The 16185-nt window shown below is 33.6% G+C and overlaps 1 protein-coding gene across 3 annotated transcripts in view; it reads left to right on the forward strand.

Moving 5' to 3' along the window:
* Positions 1-16185, forward strand: part of NUP155 (nucleoporin 155) — a 53422-nt gene that overhangs the window by 12468 nt on the left and 24769 nt on the right. For all 3 annotated transcript variants that reach the window (XM_061393695.1, XM_061393694.1, XM_061393693.1), the window contains exons 8-20: positions 547-620; positions 912-1003; positions 2959-3056; positions 3531-3683; positions 5748-5848; positions 8425-8595; positions 10134-10244; positions 11418-11512; positions 12260-12348; positions 13032-13094; positions 13609-13756; positions 14789-14855; positions 15894-16009. In XM_061393695.1, the coding sequence (XP_061249679.1) occupies positions 547-620; positions 912-1003; positions 2959-3056; positions 3531-3683; positions 5748-5848; positions 8425-8595; positions 10134-10244; positions 11418-11512; positions 12260-12348; positions 13032-13094; positions 13609-13756; positions 14789-14855; positions 15894-16009 (1378 nt within the window). The remainder of the gene's footprint in view (positions 1-546; positions 621-911; positions 1004-2958; positions 3057-3530; positions 3684-5747; positions 5849-8424; positions 8596-10133; positions 10245-11417; positions 11513-12259; positions 12349-13031; positions 13095-13608; positions 13757-14788; positions 14856-15893; positions 16010-16185) is intronic.

The raw sequence follows: 16185 nt of genomic DNA on the forward strand, positions 1-16185 counted from the left end.
GAGTTAGACTTTCAGAGATTTAATACATGTTTTGCCCCCTCTAAAAGAAATTCCCAGCATAAAATGAATATATCTGAGTTTTTAATGAGAGATATAGTCAGGTAAAGTAATTTTAAAATGCTTCAGTAAGGTAAGATAGAAGCACCTAAAAATGTTAATATGACTGAATTTTTAAATTATTTATTTTAAACAATGATATATTAGAAGTTTCTTGAAGGACTAGACCAGGTAGAACTATTTTACATGTTTTTAGCATATGGTAAACTAAATGTTCATTAAAAGAAGGAATAATTTGAAACCTGGTTTTGGTTTGGCTTAAACAATTAATTTAGAAGACAGAAAAACTTATTTATGATGCTATTAGCCCAGTCACAGTATTTGATATTTGCCTTTTTTTTTTTTTTTCACATGATGTCTGACCTAAATGCTCCTAGCTTTGTTCTGGTGCAACTTTCCTAAGATTTAACTACAAAATAGCAGTTTTAATTTGCTATAAGCAGCTACTGTGTTTGATTTGTTAATTGCTTGGATTTTTTTTTTTTTTAGATCCTATTGTTCAAATTGCAGTTGATAATTCAAGAAATATTTTATATACACGATCTGAGAAAGGAGTAATACAGGTAAGACTAATATTTTGCCACCATATAAAAGCGGAAGAATATCCCTGTTTTTAAGAAAGAAGACCTAGTCACTCTTGGCTTTTCTTATGAAGTCTGTGCTTTAAAACAAAATCCCAAACCACTTCTTATGGCACTAATTTTATGAAATTGTAAATCTCTGAATGTTTTCCTACCTATATGAAGTATCAGAATTAAAGGACTTGTAAAAAGGAAAAGTTTATTAAAAAGATCATTTGTAAAATGTATACAGTTTATAATCATGTTTAAGTGGGTATAATTTTTTATTCACAGGTGTATGATTTGGGCCATGATGGACAAGGAATGAACAGAGTTGCCTCAGTGTCACAGAATTCTATTGTCTCTGCTGCTGGTAATATTGCTAGGTAATATATAACTTATTGTCAGACATTTTATTTACGGGCATAATTATATTAGTTATATGCAGTATACTAAAACTACTCCCTCTTCAAAATATCTCTAGAAGGTAAGGAATGTTGGAGGAAATGACATTCTATTTTATGTTTGAAACAATTCTTAAAGATGCTTCCTTTTGTTCTTAAGTTGGATGGTTTGAAACGTAAGGCGGACTGACTGGTTTTTCAGTGAAAAGGACACCTTGACCTGTGTTTTTCCTTGGAGTTTTAAATTATGCTCTGAATGGTCTGTGCAGGCATTACAGATATTATGACTAGGAAACCAGAAATCTCAAAGCGTGTCCCTGTTTGTAAATACTCTGCCCTTTTAACACATCTACATAGTAATTTCGTTGGTCTGATAAGTGACACAAGTACCATTTGGGAACACAGAATTTCAGAATTGTATTATTCTCACTGTCTTCTTGGGGAAATTGAAACTAAGAGCTGTTACAATTCGCCTGAGGTCTAAACTCCTAAATAAGTGCTGAGACTCCGCCTAAAAGCCAAGTCTTCAGACACTGTGCACTGCTGTTTGCATATGTCACAATTGACTTAGCTGCAGAAATTTTCTTCACATAACACCCGACTTTTCAGCTTCTGTTGTCTGTGTGTCTGGGCCACTGCTGCGGTCAGATATCCTAGTGATAGCATGGTTTCTTTGCTCCTCAATGACCAAGAAATTCTTTAGGCAGACAATTTAAAAGGAAGAGTTTTCTTTTTTTCCCCCAGTTTTTTTTGGGAGAGTTTTTCACATCCACAGAAAAATGAAAAAAATAGCATGATGAACACTGATATACCCTTTATCTAAATTTACCAGCTGTTAACATTTTGCTTCATTTGCTCACTGTTTTGACCTATATGGGGGCTTCCCAGATAGCACTAGTAGTAAAGAACCCACCTGCCAATGCAGGAGACGTAGGAGATGCAAGTTTGATCTTTGGGTAGGGAAGATTCCCTGGAGGAGGAAATGGCAACCTACTCCAGTATTCTTGCCTGGAGCGTCCCATGGGCAGAGGAACCTGGTGGACTACGGTCCATGGGGTTGCAAAGAGTCAGATAGGACTGAGCATATGCACACACACACAAACACACCCATACACATGACCATATGACTTTTATCCTTATGTCCTTCACTGTCCGTATCCTAAGCTCTTATATACTGTATTATCATTACCACATCTAAAAAATGAATAATTTTATAATGTTCTAATTGTATAGTCCATATTAAAATTATTGTCTCCCACATCTTTCATAGCTGTTTTTCTTTACATTTTTCTCCACATTCAGTCATAACTCATGAGCTACATTTGTCATTAGTTTGTCTCTTTAATATAAAACAGACGACTTATTGCCCTTTTCGAATGTTAACATTTAGGAGGGCGGGACAGGAAAGTTATTAGTAGCATATCCCAGTTTCTGAATCTGTCTTATTTTCCCCTTATTTATAGATTCAGGGTAATACTATTTTAACTAGTATTACATGATGTGAGCTTCATAGAGCCTTACATTGAGGCACATAATACCAGTTTTCTTTTTTTTTTTTCCAATTTTCCTATTGACTGATTAACATTTGATTAAGATGGTATTCACCAGAGCTCTCCATTATAAAGGTTCACTTGTTCCCCTTCTTAATCTTTGCAATGATATTTTAATGTTCTAGAACAACTTGTTGAACCACTTACCCAATGGACGTAGCCTTCTCTTATGGTCTTTGAAAAAAGGATTATTCTTAACATTGTTAGTATGAAAAACACAGAATCGAGGAGTTTTGTTAGTTCTTGCTGCTGTTGCATTGCTTTCTAAAAACTAGTCTTAAACTATTTTAGCATATTTAAACATGTAAGAATCCTGGTGGAATGTGTTCCTGGTAATAATTTAGTAGATACATTTAAAACATAAAGTTCAGCTTTTCTTTCTTCTAGGACCATAGATCGTTCTGTTTTTAAACCAATTGTTCAAATAGCAGTGATTGAAAACTCCGAATCACTGGACTGTCAGTTACTGGCTGTCACACATGCAGGTATGTTGTTGTTTTATTTGTGTGCTATTACTGTGATAACTTTATGATCTTCAGGTTTGGAAATGTATGACTGGAAATGTGTTTCTATTTCTGTATCTGTTTTGTCAAGCTATATTTATAATTCATAAAATGAAGGCTTTTGAAAAATCAAAAGATTCCTCAGGCTCTGTCTTCTGATTTTATGGATGTAAAACCAGGCCTGAAAGGTAAAGTGGCTATTATTTAGTGACAGAGTCTGGTCTTAAAGTGGTAGACTCTTTCTGGTGAAATGTGTTGATTTATCTCCCAGTTCCAAGTGGTGTTGTCTTAGAAACCACTCCAGCTAGTACAGTATGTGGTGATTTAAGATCAGTCAGGAAAATGAGATGTGACTTTAACAGAATTCTCTGTTTTTCTGTGGAGTTGCTTCAATACTATATATACCTTGTATCTTTTATTTGCTGTTAATGACAGATAATTTTATTCCATGATCAGGTGTAAGGCTGTATTTCAGCACTTGTCCGTTCAGACAGCCATTGGCACGGCCTAATACACTGACACTGGTCCACGTCCGCCTGCCTCCTGGATTCTCTGCATCTTCAACTGTGGAAAAGCCTTCAAAAGTACATAAAGCTCTTTATAGTAAAGGTAAATTCGGAAATACTGTCAGATGGGATATTAGATGTTTAAAGTTTTAAAATTAGATTGCTTTGTGAGGCATTTGAAAATAACAAGGAAACTTCCAATAAAATTCAGAAAATTTTGGATTTTTTTATCCAGTTTTTTTATCTGTTTTTTTTTTAGCTTTTATTTCAAATTTTTTAAATGTCAGTTTTTTCATTGACATATGACATTCATATATATAAATATATATATATAAATACTGTAGTTTTTAATATCTAAGTATTTTTAAGTTGTTTTGAACTTAAAAAGTACTTGTATATGAACTCACTGGTCAAAATCAGTGTTACATCCATTGTGACAGACTTTGAACTTTGTTTTTTCAGGATGGTTAGGAAAACTTGAATGACTTTTCTGATACCATTTGTCCATGTCTTCATGGACATGGAGAATTTTGCATCCAGGAGTATGAAAGTTTGATGATGAACTCTTGGATTCATAATTAACTTTAAAAAATGAGATTCTAGTTAAACATCAAAACTATAAAAATCTGTGTGTGCTTTTCTCCAATGTGAGAAAGCATCTGTTAGCTTATTTTGATTTTATAATAATTTTAAAGCCTTTTCTGTACTTATTCTACTATGTCTTCTAATGTTTTATTTTTCAACACCCAAATGAAACTTGCCTTTACAAATGGAATTTTTTCAAATACATTGTAACATGCAGCTTTACAGCATAATTGAGATACAGTTTTTAAATACCATAAAATTTAGCCTTTTAAAGTGTACATTCTGGTAGTGTTTAGATTATTCACAGAGTTGTATAACCATCACTGTTACCTAATTTCAGAATGTTTTCATCACTCCTAATGTTTCATCATTAGCAGTCACTCAGCTGCTAATGGGTAAAGAGTTCCTAATAAGAAGTCCTTTTGCCATCCTTATGCCAATATCCCACTGTGATTACTATTGCTTTGTCATAAGTTTTAAAATTCCCATTTCAACTTTTTTTTTTCAAGATTCTCTTGACTATTCTAGAACTCTTTAATTGTCATATAAATTTTAGAATCAGTCTGTCAATTCTGCAACTAAAAAAAAACAGATGGGATTTTGATTGTTGAAAATATAGATGAATTTGGGGGGTATTCCCATCCTATAAATATTGCCTTCAAATCCATAAATGTGGGATATCTTTCTGTTATAACCCCTTTAATTTTTTATAGTAATATGTAAGAAACAACAAATTTTGCATTTCTTCACTATATTTCTAAGTATTATTTTTGATGCCATCATAAATAGAATTAAGTTTTAAAGCTAGAAATCTATTGAGGGAAAATATGGTGGTTTCAGTTATGTGCATGATACAATCAAAGTTCAGTTTTTCAAACTTTATACACTAATTTTAAGAAAACATTTTCATGCTACTTGATATAAACTATTCTCAATTTCTTACAAGCTAGTTATATAACTTAATAATTAATTAGGATCCCATCACCTATAGTCAGCCAATGGACTCAAGTTTAATATCACTAAAATCAGAATGAAGGGAGCAAATCAATGGGAGGAATTGAAACTGAGCTTAGGAAAGCATATTTCAAAACCAAACTATAATGTCAGCTAATATTGCTTAGGTAATTCTTTCATAGTACATTTATCTCTGCCATTCCACTAGTAACTTCATCATTTTTATTCATGGAGTATTTGAATTAAACGGTACATGAACTCTATTTCACTGAATATTACATACCATTGATTGTAAGTCAACAATTTTTTATGTACTAAATACTTTTAAAAATATAATAATTAAATTAATAAGCTTATTGTAAACATATACTAACTTTAGAAATGTACAAATAAGTTGTATTTATCTGAAAGAAATAATGTTTACAGTCTAGAACATTTAGTGATGCTACCCTAGCAGTGAGTATATGTCCTCTTAGAGGATTTATTCTTTGTTTATTTTGCAACTTATTTACTTATAAAGATTAATATGTATATTTATGTATCCATACTAATGTTACTAACATTATTACGATTATTGTGGAGGTGTATTTGACATCCTATAATGAGATTTTATGTATTAAACTTTTAGGTATTCTGCTGATGGCAGCCTCAGAAAATGAAGATAATGATATTTTGTGGTGTGTCAACCATGATACATTTCCTTTCCAAAAGCCAATGATGGAAACTCAGGTGAGTTATCTTGAGAGATTTTAAAGAATTTTTTACATAATTTTAAATGAAAAACAAAATTATGAGAAGCTTTATCTTCCGATTTATTACTGTTTGCTTCTAATAATCTTATATGGTTAGCAGTCTTACTGAAAAGAAGTATATACTGTTAGTTCTTTGTTTTTCCTAAGATGAGAAGTCAGTATGGTACTCAGTAAAAAAATCTTTAAAGAAAACATTGGAACCCGTTTAGAATATTTTCCTAAGGTACCTGAAAATAACTATATCTTTCTGACATTATCTTTGTCCCATTTGAATATATTTTTAGTTATTATGAGGCCATCTATTTTAGTTATGACTTAGAATTTTATTCTGTGATCTCTTTAATTTGTAGTTCCGCCTAAATATTTAACTTTTTTCTTTTAATTATAGAAAATTTCAAACATATGTGAAAATAGAATGGTAAACTGAATCCCACATTAAGGAATTACCCTTCACTCCATCTTGTTGATCTCTTTTTCCCGCATATACAAATGTATATAAATGTATACATATGTATACGCATATACAAATGTATACATATATAAATGTATATATGTATACAAACACATAATTGTGTTTTAAAAGTAAATATTAGGACATACTCCATGAAGTCAATGGAGAGGTCCTGGGAAAAAGATGTGGCCCCTGCCTGTCCTGGCCCAGCCCCACATCTGGGCCACTCATCCCAGCCCTGAAGGTGCTGAGAAGAGGCCAGAGATGCTCACTCCTCTGAGTGTCCCCTGTTCCACTTCCATCTGTCCTCCTAGATGCCCTCACATAGCTCCTGTTACCTGCATCTGGAGGCTGCTGATCAAGACAGATCAACCAACCCCCACTAGGGTCTGAATGTCTGAGAGTCTCTTTGGAGCCATCTCTTTAAAGGCATTTCGGCTCTAGTTGTTACTGCCTGCTTTTGGTTATTCTCAAACTGAATCTTCTTGTCAGGGGAAGTAGGAAAATGTGTGTGTAGGTGGATGGAGGAAGACCCCAATCCTGGGAAGGGGGAACATGGTTTGAATGGGCTCTTCCAAGTTTCTGATGTGGCCTAAGCAACTGGGGTAAAGGCAGGTAGGTATAGCGACAAGGAGCACCTTTCTCAGATTCTTTTCTTTATCCTTTAGGGTTTACTGAGCACATAGTGTATGCCTCATTCTGTGATAGACTGTAAGGATTCAGAACTCGGGAAGATATAAACCCTGTCTTAATGGGAGCACAGTGTTAGAGGGTGCAGGTTTGAAATCTGGCTCCATTTTCTCAGGGCAGTGACTCAAAGGATTTAATATGTCTCTGGCCCTCAATTTCCTCATCTGTAGTAGTTTTAATATTAATAGTACCTACCTCTATGGGGTGAGAGTGGGATTAAATGAGTTCATGTGTTCAGGGTGCTCAAAATACTACCTGGCACATAGGAAGTACTCGATAAATGTTAGCTATTATTTGCTTTTGTTTTTAAAATAGGTACTATCATAGTGACTCAGACGGTAAAGGGTCTGCCTACAGGGCTGGAGACCCGGGTTCGATCCCTGGGTCAGGAAGATCTGGAGAAGGAAATGGCACCCCACTCCAGTACTCTTGCCTGGAAAATTCCATGGACGGAGGAGCCTGGTAGGCTACAGTCCATGGGGTTGCAAAGAGTCGGACATGACTGAGCGACTTCAATGTCAGTACATCGTATCACTTCATCTGTATACTTGAGTTCTCAAATAAATGTGGACTTAAAAAACAAATGTAAATATAGCTCATGAACATTAATAATCAAATTCTGGTCTCCCCAATACAGCTATAAAAGATATTAGGACGTGGAAAAATTCTGTATTGACTGGGCATTAGATTGTATTAGAGAAATGTTAATATTCTTATATATAAGAATAGTTTTATGGTTTTGTAAGAGGACATCCTTATTTTTAAGAGATGCATGCAAATATATTAATATTTAGTGGTGACATGATATTCATAACTTTCAAATAGTTCAGTTATTCAAAAAATATAGAAAGAAGAAACCAAATATGGCAAAATGCTATCAATTGTTGAATCTGGGTATCAGGCATATGGACATACAGTGTACTTTCAACATTTTATTGATGCTTTAAATTTTTTATAATAAAGTATTTTAGAAGACCACCAAGATACTTTTTTAAAAAGAATATCTTAGTTTAGAAAGCAAATATACCTTCAGAAGAGAGCAAAACCATGTGTCAGGAAATTTGAACACTGAACCCTACCAGTGTAGATCAGTTCACCCTGGAAAGAAGGTAGAAGGTATATAGTCTTTGGTTACTGAAAAAATTGTAGTTATAGTATATACTATATCTAGTTTATCTTAAGAAAAATTTGCCTTTTTCTTCTGGTATGAAAAGATTATTTACTATCATAGAAGATGCTCAATCAAAATAATGGGTATTAAAAAATTAAATACTGACTTTTGAGAATATTCATCCTAATTTATTATTAATTTATTAAATCCTACATTTATTCAAAGACTGTATCCTTTTTAGAAGATTTTGCTTTATGTAACTTTAATTATATGTATACAAAAATTTATTTCTTCTACATAGATGACTACTCGTGTTGATGGTCATTCCTGGGCTCTTTCTGCAATAGATGAGTTGAAAGTAGATAAGATTATCACACCCTTAAATAAGGATCATATTCCAATAACTGACTCACCAGTTGTTGTACAGCAGCACATGTTGCCTCCCAAGAAGTTTGTTCTCCTCTCAGCACAGGTACGTGCATATCCTGTTAAGGCAGAGACAAAAAGAAGCCATATTTAACATTTTTGTCCAAGTATTCTGCGATAGTTGCTTAATAGAGTCATTTACTTAAGCACTTAGGAATATTTACTCTTAAAATATTCTTCAGGAATAGTTATAAATACCAAAAATGCAAAGTAGTATACAACATTTTTTAGTATTTATTTTTTGAGTACTAATGCATTGACAGAATTCCAGTGGTAAACCGAGGGGTATACACAATAAAATCTCCCTTCTGGTTTGGGTCCCCTCCTTACAGACTCCCATGTCATCAGAGTTTGTATCTTTCTAGAGATACGTTATAGATATACCAACGATACAAATATATTTATTAACAAATAATAGCATATGTGCTGCTTTTTATGTTTCAAAGAAATATTTTAGACATCTTTCCATATTGATATTAGGACTTTCTCATTCTGTTTTATATTTAAAAGGCATTCCTTTTTATGGATATACCATATTTAACTAGGTCCCTGTTAATGGATCATCTTTTGCTGTTAAAAATAATGCTACAAACTTGTGCATATATAATTTCACATGTGTGAGTAGAGCTATAGAATTGCATCTTCTGGGTTAAAAAGTATTTATCAGTTTGAAAGATGTTTCTGGTTTCCCTGTATACATACAGTCACCATTGGTGACTGTTGAGTGCCTATTTCCTTACATCCTATACAAGTACAGTACTCCATCCTATTAAGAGTGAGGTTGTCGGTCTTTTCTAGTGTTTATTTTTCTGTGAATTGTCTGTTCCGATTCTATACCTACTTCTCTATTAAGTTTGTCTTTTTGATTTATAGAAACTCTTTATATATTTAAGGGAACTTTTTGTGATTTAGGCTCAAACATTTTTCCTGGTTTGTCATTTGATTTTCTTTATTGAGATTTTTTTTTCCCCCATATGAATAGGTTTATAAGTAGTTGAAATATTCTGTTATTTTGGGGGATTTCTGCTACAGTTTTTTTTTGTTGTTTTTTTTTTAAAAAGCTTCCACACTCTAAGTTCATGAAGTCATTCACCCATAGTTTCTTTTAGTACTATTCTGTTAGAGTTTTATTTTGTCCTTTCTGTTTGGAATTTATCCTGGTTTAGGTATGAATATGGATTCAGCTTCAGTGTTTTCTGAAGTGGATGTACTTGTGCCTTTGTGATTAATGGATAATCTAATTTTGATCCTTTAGTTTGAGGGGCAGCTTTTATTATATATTAAATTCTAGTATTTACTTGAGCTTGTATCAGAACTTTCTACTTTGTTCCACTTATCTGACTATTCATGTATTAGTACTGTGCATTAGCTAAAGGTCTATAAAGCTTCACTTTTTAAATTTTCCATATGGATATATATAGATCTAGGGTGACTTGGGAGTTGAAATGTAGATGAGATGATCTTTTTGACCAGTGTACTTTGTGTTCTTGAAGTTTTTTTGTTTTGTTTTTTTTTAACATAGGGTCCGTTGCTACTGGCCATTCTTAGTAAATCTATTATTCATCTTTTTATCTAACTTCTTAGGGGAGTCTCATGTTTCATAAACTTAGACCTGTGGATCAACTGAGGCATCTACTTGTGAGTAATGTGGGTGGAGATGGAGAAGAGATTGAAAGATTCTTTAAATTACATCAGGTAATTGCAGTTTTTTTTTAATGTGCTGATATTTTAAACAATGAGAATGATAGCTACCTTTTATATAAGTTAGGATCAAAATGCTGGGATTAATACTAGTCTTCCTTCTTTGCTTTAATCATATGTACTGGTGTTTGGGAATAGGATTAATACGCTATAAGGTTTATTATGGTAAATGCTCATATTTTCTATTCTGTTGATAAATTCTTATTAAAATGTACTAGTAAGAGTGTGATGGTCGAATTATATGTCAAATGTATTTTTATTAAAGGACAAGACATTTATAGATAAATATGGATAAAATGGTAACCAACAAGGACCTGCATTATAGCATATGGAACTCTGCTCAGTGTTATGTGGCAGCCTGGATGGGAGGGGAGTTTGGAGGAGAGTGGATACATGTATATGTATGGCTGAGTACCTTTGCTCTTTACCTGAATTTATCACAACTTTGTTAATCGGCTATACCACAATACAAAATATTAATAGAAAGTTTTCTAAAAAAGTACAATAAAGGATAAGACATTTACAGATAAATAACTTTTAATTTTTTTTTTTTTTTTTGCTTAATGACATGAGGAAAAAGTTTGGGGTAACAGTGATGGGGACTTTAGTATTTTAAAACCTTAACTAGAAGTGATGAGGTAATACTGGGAATGCTTAAAGTCAGGAATATCAGACCAAAGTTAAATATACACACTCTAGATTCAAACCAGCTCCACCATCCAAGTGGATTACTTGAGTTCTCTGACTTCCATTTCCTCATGTGTAAAATATGTATTAAATTATAATATGTAACGTGGAGATTAATATGCTCTAAACTCTTAAAATAGTGCCTGGCAGATAGCAGGTACTTAATAAATGTTAGCTGTTGTTGTTTTCTAAAAGATTAAAACACCTTGAGAAAAAAAGGAGGTGACTACACCAGAAACTAAAATAGAATCTAGATAAAAAGAAAAAGAGAACATCCTTTAATAGTGGTGCCTATGAGAAACTTTAAGACCAATAGTGTTTACTTCTCCTTTTTCATACCTGCTGCTTTGATTCATTCAGTAAATATTTATCAAGTACCTGCTCTGTACACAGATTTAAACACTGGATACAGCAGTAAACAAAACTTCATTCAAAATGTTTATGTTTATTCTAAGGGAAGATAATTTTTTTTTTTTACAGGAAGACCAAGCTTGTGCAACTTGCCTTATTCTTGCTTGTTCCACTGCTGCCTGTGACAGAGAAGTATCTGCTTGGGCTACTCGGGCTTTCTTCAGGTATGTATGTCCCTTTTCTCTTGTTTTTGGCCACTTTTTTTTAATGGATGCATTGGCTAATGTGGTCGTTACACATTAACTTTAAAGTAAACATTTAAGTGACCATATAGACAAGTTAGTAAAATTTATTTGCAAAAAGATGAAATCTGGAAAGGTGATAATACACCTGGAAGCACCTTGAGCATAATTTATGCATTGTAACCCTTTCTCTGGATTCTCCAACTTCTTTTGTCTGATCTTCTTTCTACCTCAGTTACTCTCATTTGTCTTTTCTACTTCCTCTAAGACTATACCAATTCTGCTCTGTGTGTATCATTTGCATGGAGAGATTCTGCATCACTTCAAGAAAACTTGGGTATCAAAGAGATATTGTTTGGAAAATATTTAGCTAAGAATAAATTTAAAATGCAATTTTTTTTAAAAGAATTTTTTGAGTAGTCTAACCATAATTCTAGTGTGGGAATTATAGTACCATACACTCATTAAATAAATTCTATGCTTCACAGACCCTTTTTTAGAAATTGCCAGAGTTCCTTATAATTCTTCTTGGTAGCAGTTTCAAGTCAACATTTACTAAATAAGTATTTTATTAGGTATCTATGTGTGTATTTCACTGTCAGCATGATGCATTGAAGTCACTAACGTTTAAAGCATTTATCCTGAAGCTAAGCAGGACTTGAAACAAGTCCAGCTTTTAAGATGGATAGTTTCACTGAATAAACTCAGCCCCTGTTGTCATAAAAATAGGTACGGTGGTGAAGCACAGATGAGATTTCCAACCACTCTCCCCACTCCGAGTAATGTCGGTCCCATCCTGGGCTCTCCTGTCTACTCTAGTGAGTATGAAACACTGAAATGAAACTATTTCTAACAGAGCTTGAATTTTAAAAGCTTTGTAGCATATTTTAGGGCTTCCCAGGTGGCTCAGTGGTAAAGAATCTGCATGCCAAGGCAGGAGACACAGGAGATGTGAGTTTGATCCCTGGGTCTGGAAGATCCTCTAAGAGTGGGAAATGTCAGCCTGCCCCAGTATTCTTGCCTGGAAAATACCATGGACAGAGAAGCCTGGTGGGCTACAGTCCATGGGGTCACAAAGAGTCAAACACTGAGCACACACAGTAACATATTTTAATGGATAAAAAATTTTGTTATGTTTTCTTTTCTGCTACTGGATTGTTAGGGAATAATTCTATAGATTTCTGATTAGAATTATATATAGTGAATCCTTAGTGTATACTGGGAAACAAAATAAGATGTAAGCAGTAATATTTACAGAACTCATTTGTTACTTATTCAGCAGGAAAAAGTTGAGTGATTTAATAACAAACTCCCTCCTCAGTGTTTTTCAAAGTGGGAATTGTTAGAAAATTGCTAGGAAATGGGTCCCTAATTCTTGAATATATTATGAGTGGTGCCCCTCCTTACTCTTAAACTTAGAAGCAGTTTCTGTGTCTGATTTTGATCAGATTCAAAAAACTGGGAGATAATTTTATCAGTCTTTATATTGTTTTCTTTTCAGGTTCTCCTGTTCCTAGTGGTACTCTGTATCCAAATCCATCTTTCTTAGGGACACCATCTCAAGGTACCTCTTTTCTCTGTTTTAGGATGCTATTACTATTCTTTCTGGAGCCATCATTATGAATTATTATTCTTAACACTTAGAGTGGGGAAGATTAACTTGTCCTATTCCCCTGAAAATAATGTGATTTAATAGAAGTGGCATCCAAACAAGCATTGGCATTTGGCTGTGAATGCCTTTACCTAGCCTACCTAGAAAGCCCCCTTTGTGAGTAGCAGGATTTAATCACCAGCACTGAACTAACTGGGCCTGTTTCACTCCCACCATTAAGATGCAGTGATTGCAAGCTTGCTTTCCTTTTCATCCTGCATTGCCACACTTGAAAGCCAACTTGGGAGTTCCTAACCAAGTCTAAGTCTCACTTCTTGTCAAGGAAAATCAAATTAAATTACTATTTATTTCAGTATTTTTGTAACTGTTTTTTCCTATGGGCTCAGGTACAACTGACTTGGGTTTTTGAGAATTCTGAACGTTTATGGTTAAATTTTGAGATTTGATTTTCCTATGTGTGTACAAGGTGTTCACCCTCCTGCCGTGTCTACTCCAGTGTGTGCTTTGGGAAGCCCGGCAACTCAGGCCACAAGTATGAGTTGTATGGCTGGACCAGAGATCGTGTACTCTGGAAAACACAATGGTATTTGCATTTACTTTTCTCGAATCATGGGGTAAGTTTTTCATAGAATAATTAACTATTGCTCACCTTGCTCTATTTTGTACGGTTGAACATTTTTAGCTTCAAATTTGGAACATCGTATTCCTGCTAAATTTTACTTATAGTTTAAGCTCACTTGTCTGTTAATAAGATGGTTTTCTGTCATTCAGCTTTTCTATTATCTAACCATCAAGTTTTATTTGTTACTATGTTTCACATATGTATATGTGTCTTCAAAATATATCTATGTATATTAACATGGAGTGTAACAAAGCACTCCATAATATGAAATCGGCCTTGAGGTAGAAGAGAGTTCTACTCAGAACTCTCTGGCACATGTTCAGGGTTTTGTTTGTGTGTTGGTCTAGAGTGGCCTCAGCTGGGACAGCTGGATTGTTCTCTTATTCTCTAGCAGGTTAGTCAAAGATCATTGACTTGGTGGTAGCAAGGTTCGATGAGAAAGTAGAAACTTGCAGAGCCTCCTGATGCCTAGGCTCAGAACTGGCCTATCATTTCCACTTCGTTTACTTGTCAAGGAGACATCTCCGAGCCACCCCAGGTTCAAAAGATGGGAAATAGACTCCTCGTTATAAAACAGGCATCAGAGTCATATTGTAAAGAGGCTAGGTGTCAGGAGTAGGTATAGAATTACAGCCATTTTGCAATCATTCTGCTGTAGCCAAGTAATTATGTCTGGTTATGTTTTTCTTAAATTTGAGACGTATGCTTTCATATGAATCATTTTGCTTAAAAATGTGAAACAGTGCAGAACTCATAACTCAGAACTTCCTTGTTTACAACTTATTACCCAAAGTCTTTGATTTTTCCTCAGCAGTATTTCATTATGTGAAATGACATCAAGTTTGGAAGTTTTCCTGTTTTTTCTTTGTTGTTGTTGTTATTCTTTCAGATAACTTAGTGAAATGTTAAATGAAGTCATTGCCACACTTTAAAAACTAAATAAACACACAGCAAAAGGATTTACTACATATTGTAATGTTTTTATTCATCTATAGCATAATCATTAAAACATTTTTTTTTCCAGAAACATATGGGATGCTAGTTTAGTTGTGGAGAGAGTATTTAAGAGTGGCAACAGAGAGATCACTGCAGTAAGTGTGTTGTGTGGTAGTATTCCATCATCTCTATGTAACCAGTTTATATTTTCAGTGGATAAGTAGATGGTCTCATATTTCTTAATGTTATAAACAGCATGCAATGATTATTCCTTCATGTATGTGTTTGTGTAGGTGTTCAGTAAACTGTTCACCCCCTGAATTACATCTCAAGCTCTGTCACTTGTTAACTGATGAGTAAATTTGACAATCAGAGCCTGATAACTTAAAGTAAAATGAGAATGTATCTTCCTTGTAACATTGTTATAGGGCTAAATAGAGTCAGTCCCAATACTTAATATTGCTCAAAATTACTGTTTAATATTTTGCTTATATGCCTACAAACTCCATGAACATAGCACTAAATTCCAAGCATTGGCATACTTTCCAGAGTGCTTTAAGAAACGGAAATTTGTATCATCATAAATTCAAATAATAAAAATTTTTTAATATGAAGTATGTGTGCAACTTATTTTAAGCTTTTTTCTTTTTCCAATGTAGAGATATCAAATATATTTTTAGCTGTGATACTTTTAAAATTCACAGTTCTAAAAATCAGAGTGTATTTACTTAATATATGATTCCATTTATGTGAATTTTGAACAGGCAAAATCAATCTATACTTTTTTTGGTAGAGGTAAGAAAAGTGGTTTCTTACCTAGAAGATAGAATGACTAATGACTAGAAAAGGGCAATAGAGAACTTTCTTGGGTGTTGGAAATATTCAGTATTGTAGTCTGGGTGGTGACTCTTAAGATGTAAAAAGCTATCAAAGTGTTCACTTAAGATTTGTACATTTTACTGTCTGTAAGTTATACCTGATTAACCAAAGCAGCAAGGGTGGAATGTGGGTGTCTAGCCCTTTATTTGGTCACCAAGTATAAATTAATATAAGGAATAACTTTTCTGTTTGTGAAGATAGGGTACCTCAAAATTAAAATTCAATATTCAATTATGGGAATATAGAGTATATGTTTTTTATGGATACTCTTTTTCATTGTTTTTACATTTTTGAAAATATTTCTTCTTTTTCAGATTGAAAGTAGTGTTCCCTCCCAGCTGCTGGAGTCAGTGCTACTAGAACTGAAAGGCTTACAAGAATTTCTAGACAGAAACTCCCAATTTACTGGAGGACCATTAGGAAATCCAAAGTAAGAATAAGTAAAATTTATTTCCCTTTTGTCCCTGAGATTTAATTTACATATTATAAAATTTGTCCTTTTAAAAAAGTTTCATGGTTTTTAGTATATTCATAAAGTTAAAATTTCATAACTATTATCTAATTCCAGAACAGCTGTATCACACCAAAAAGAAACCTTATACCCAT

The sequence above is a fragment of the Bos javanicus genome, chromosome 20 (genome assembly GCF_032452875.1).
Source record: "Bos javanicus breed banteng chromosome 20, ARS-OSU_banteng_1.0, whole genome shotgun sequence".
Classification (NCBI taxonomy): domain Eukaryota; kingdom Metazoa; phylum Chordata; class Mammalia; order Artiodactyla; family Bovidae; genus Bos; species Bos javanicus.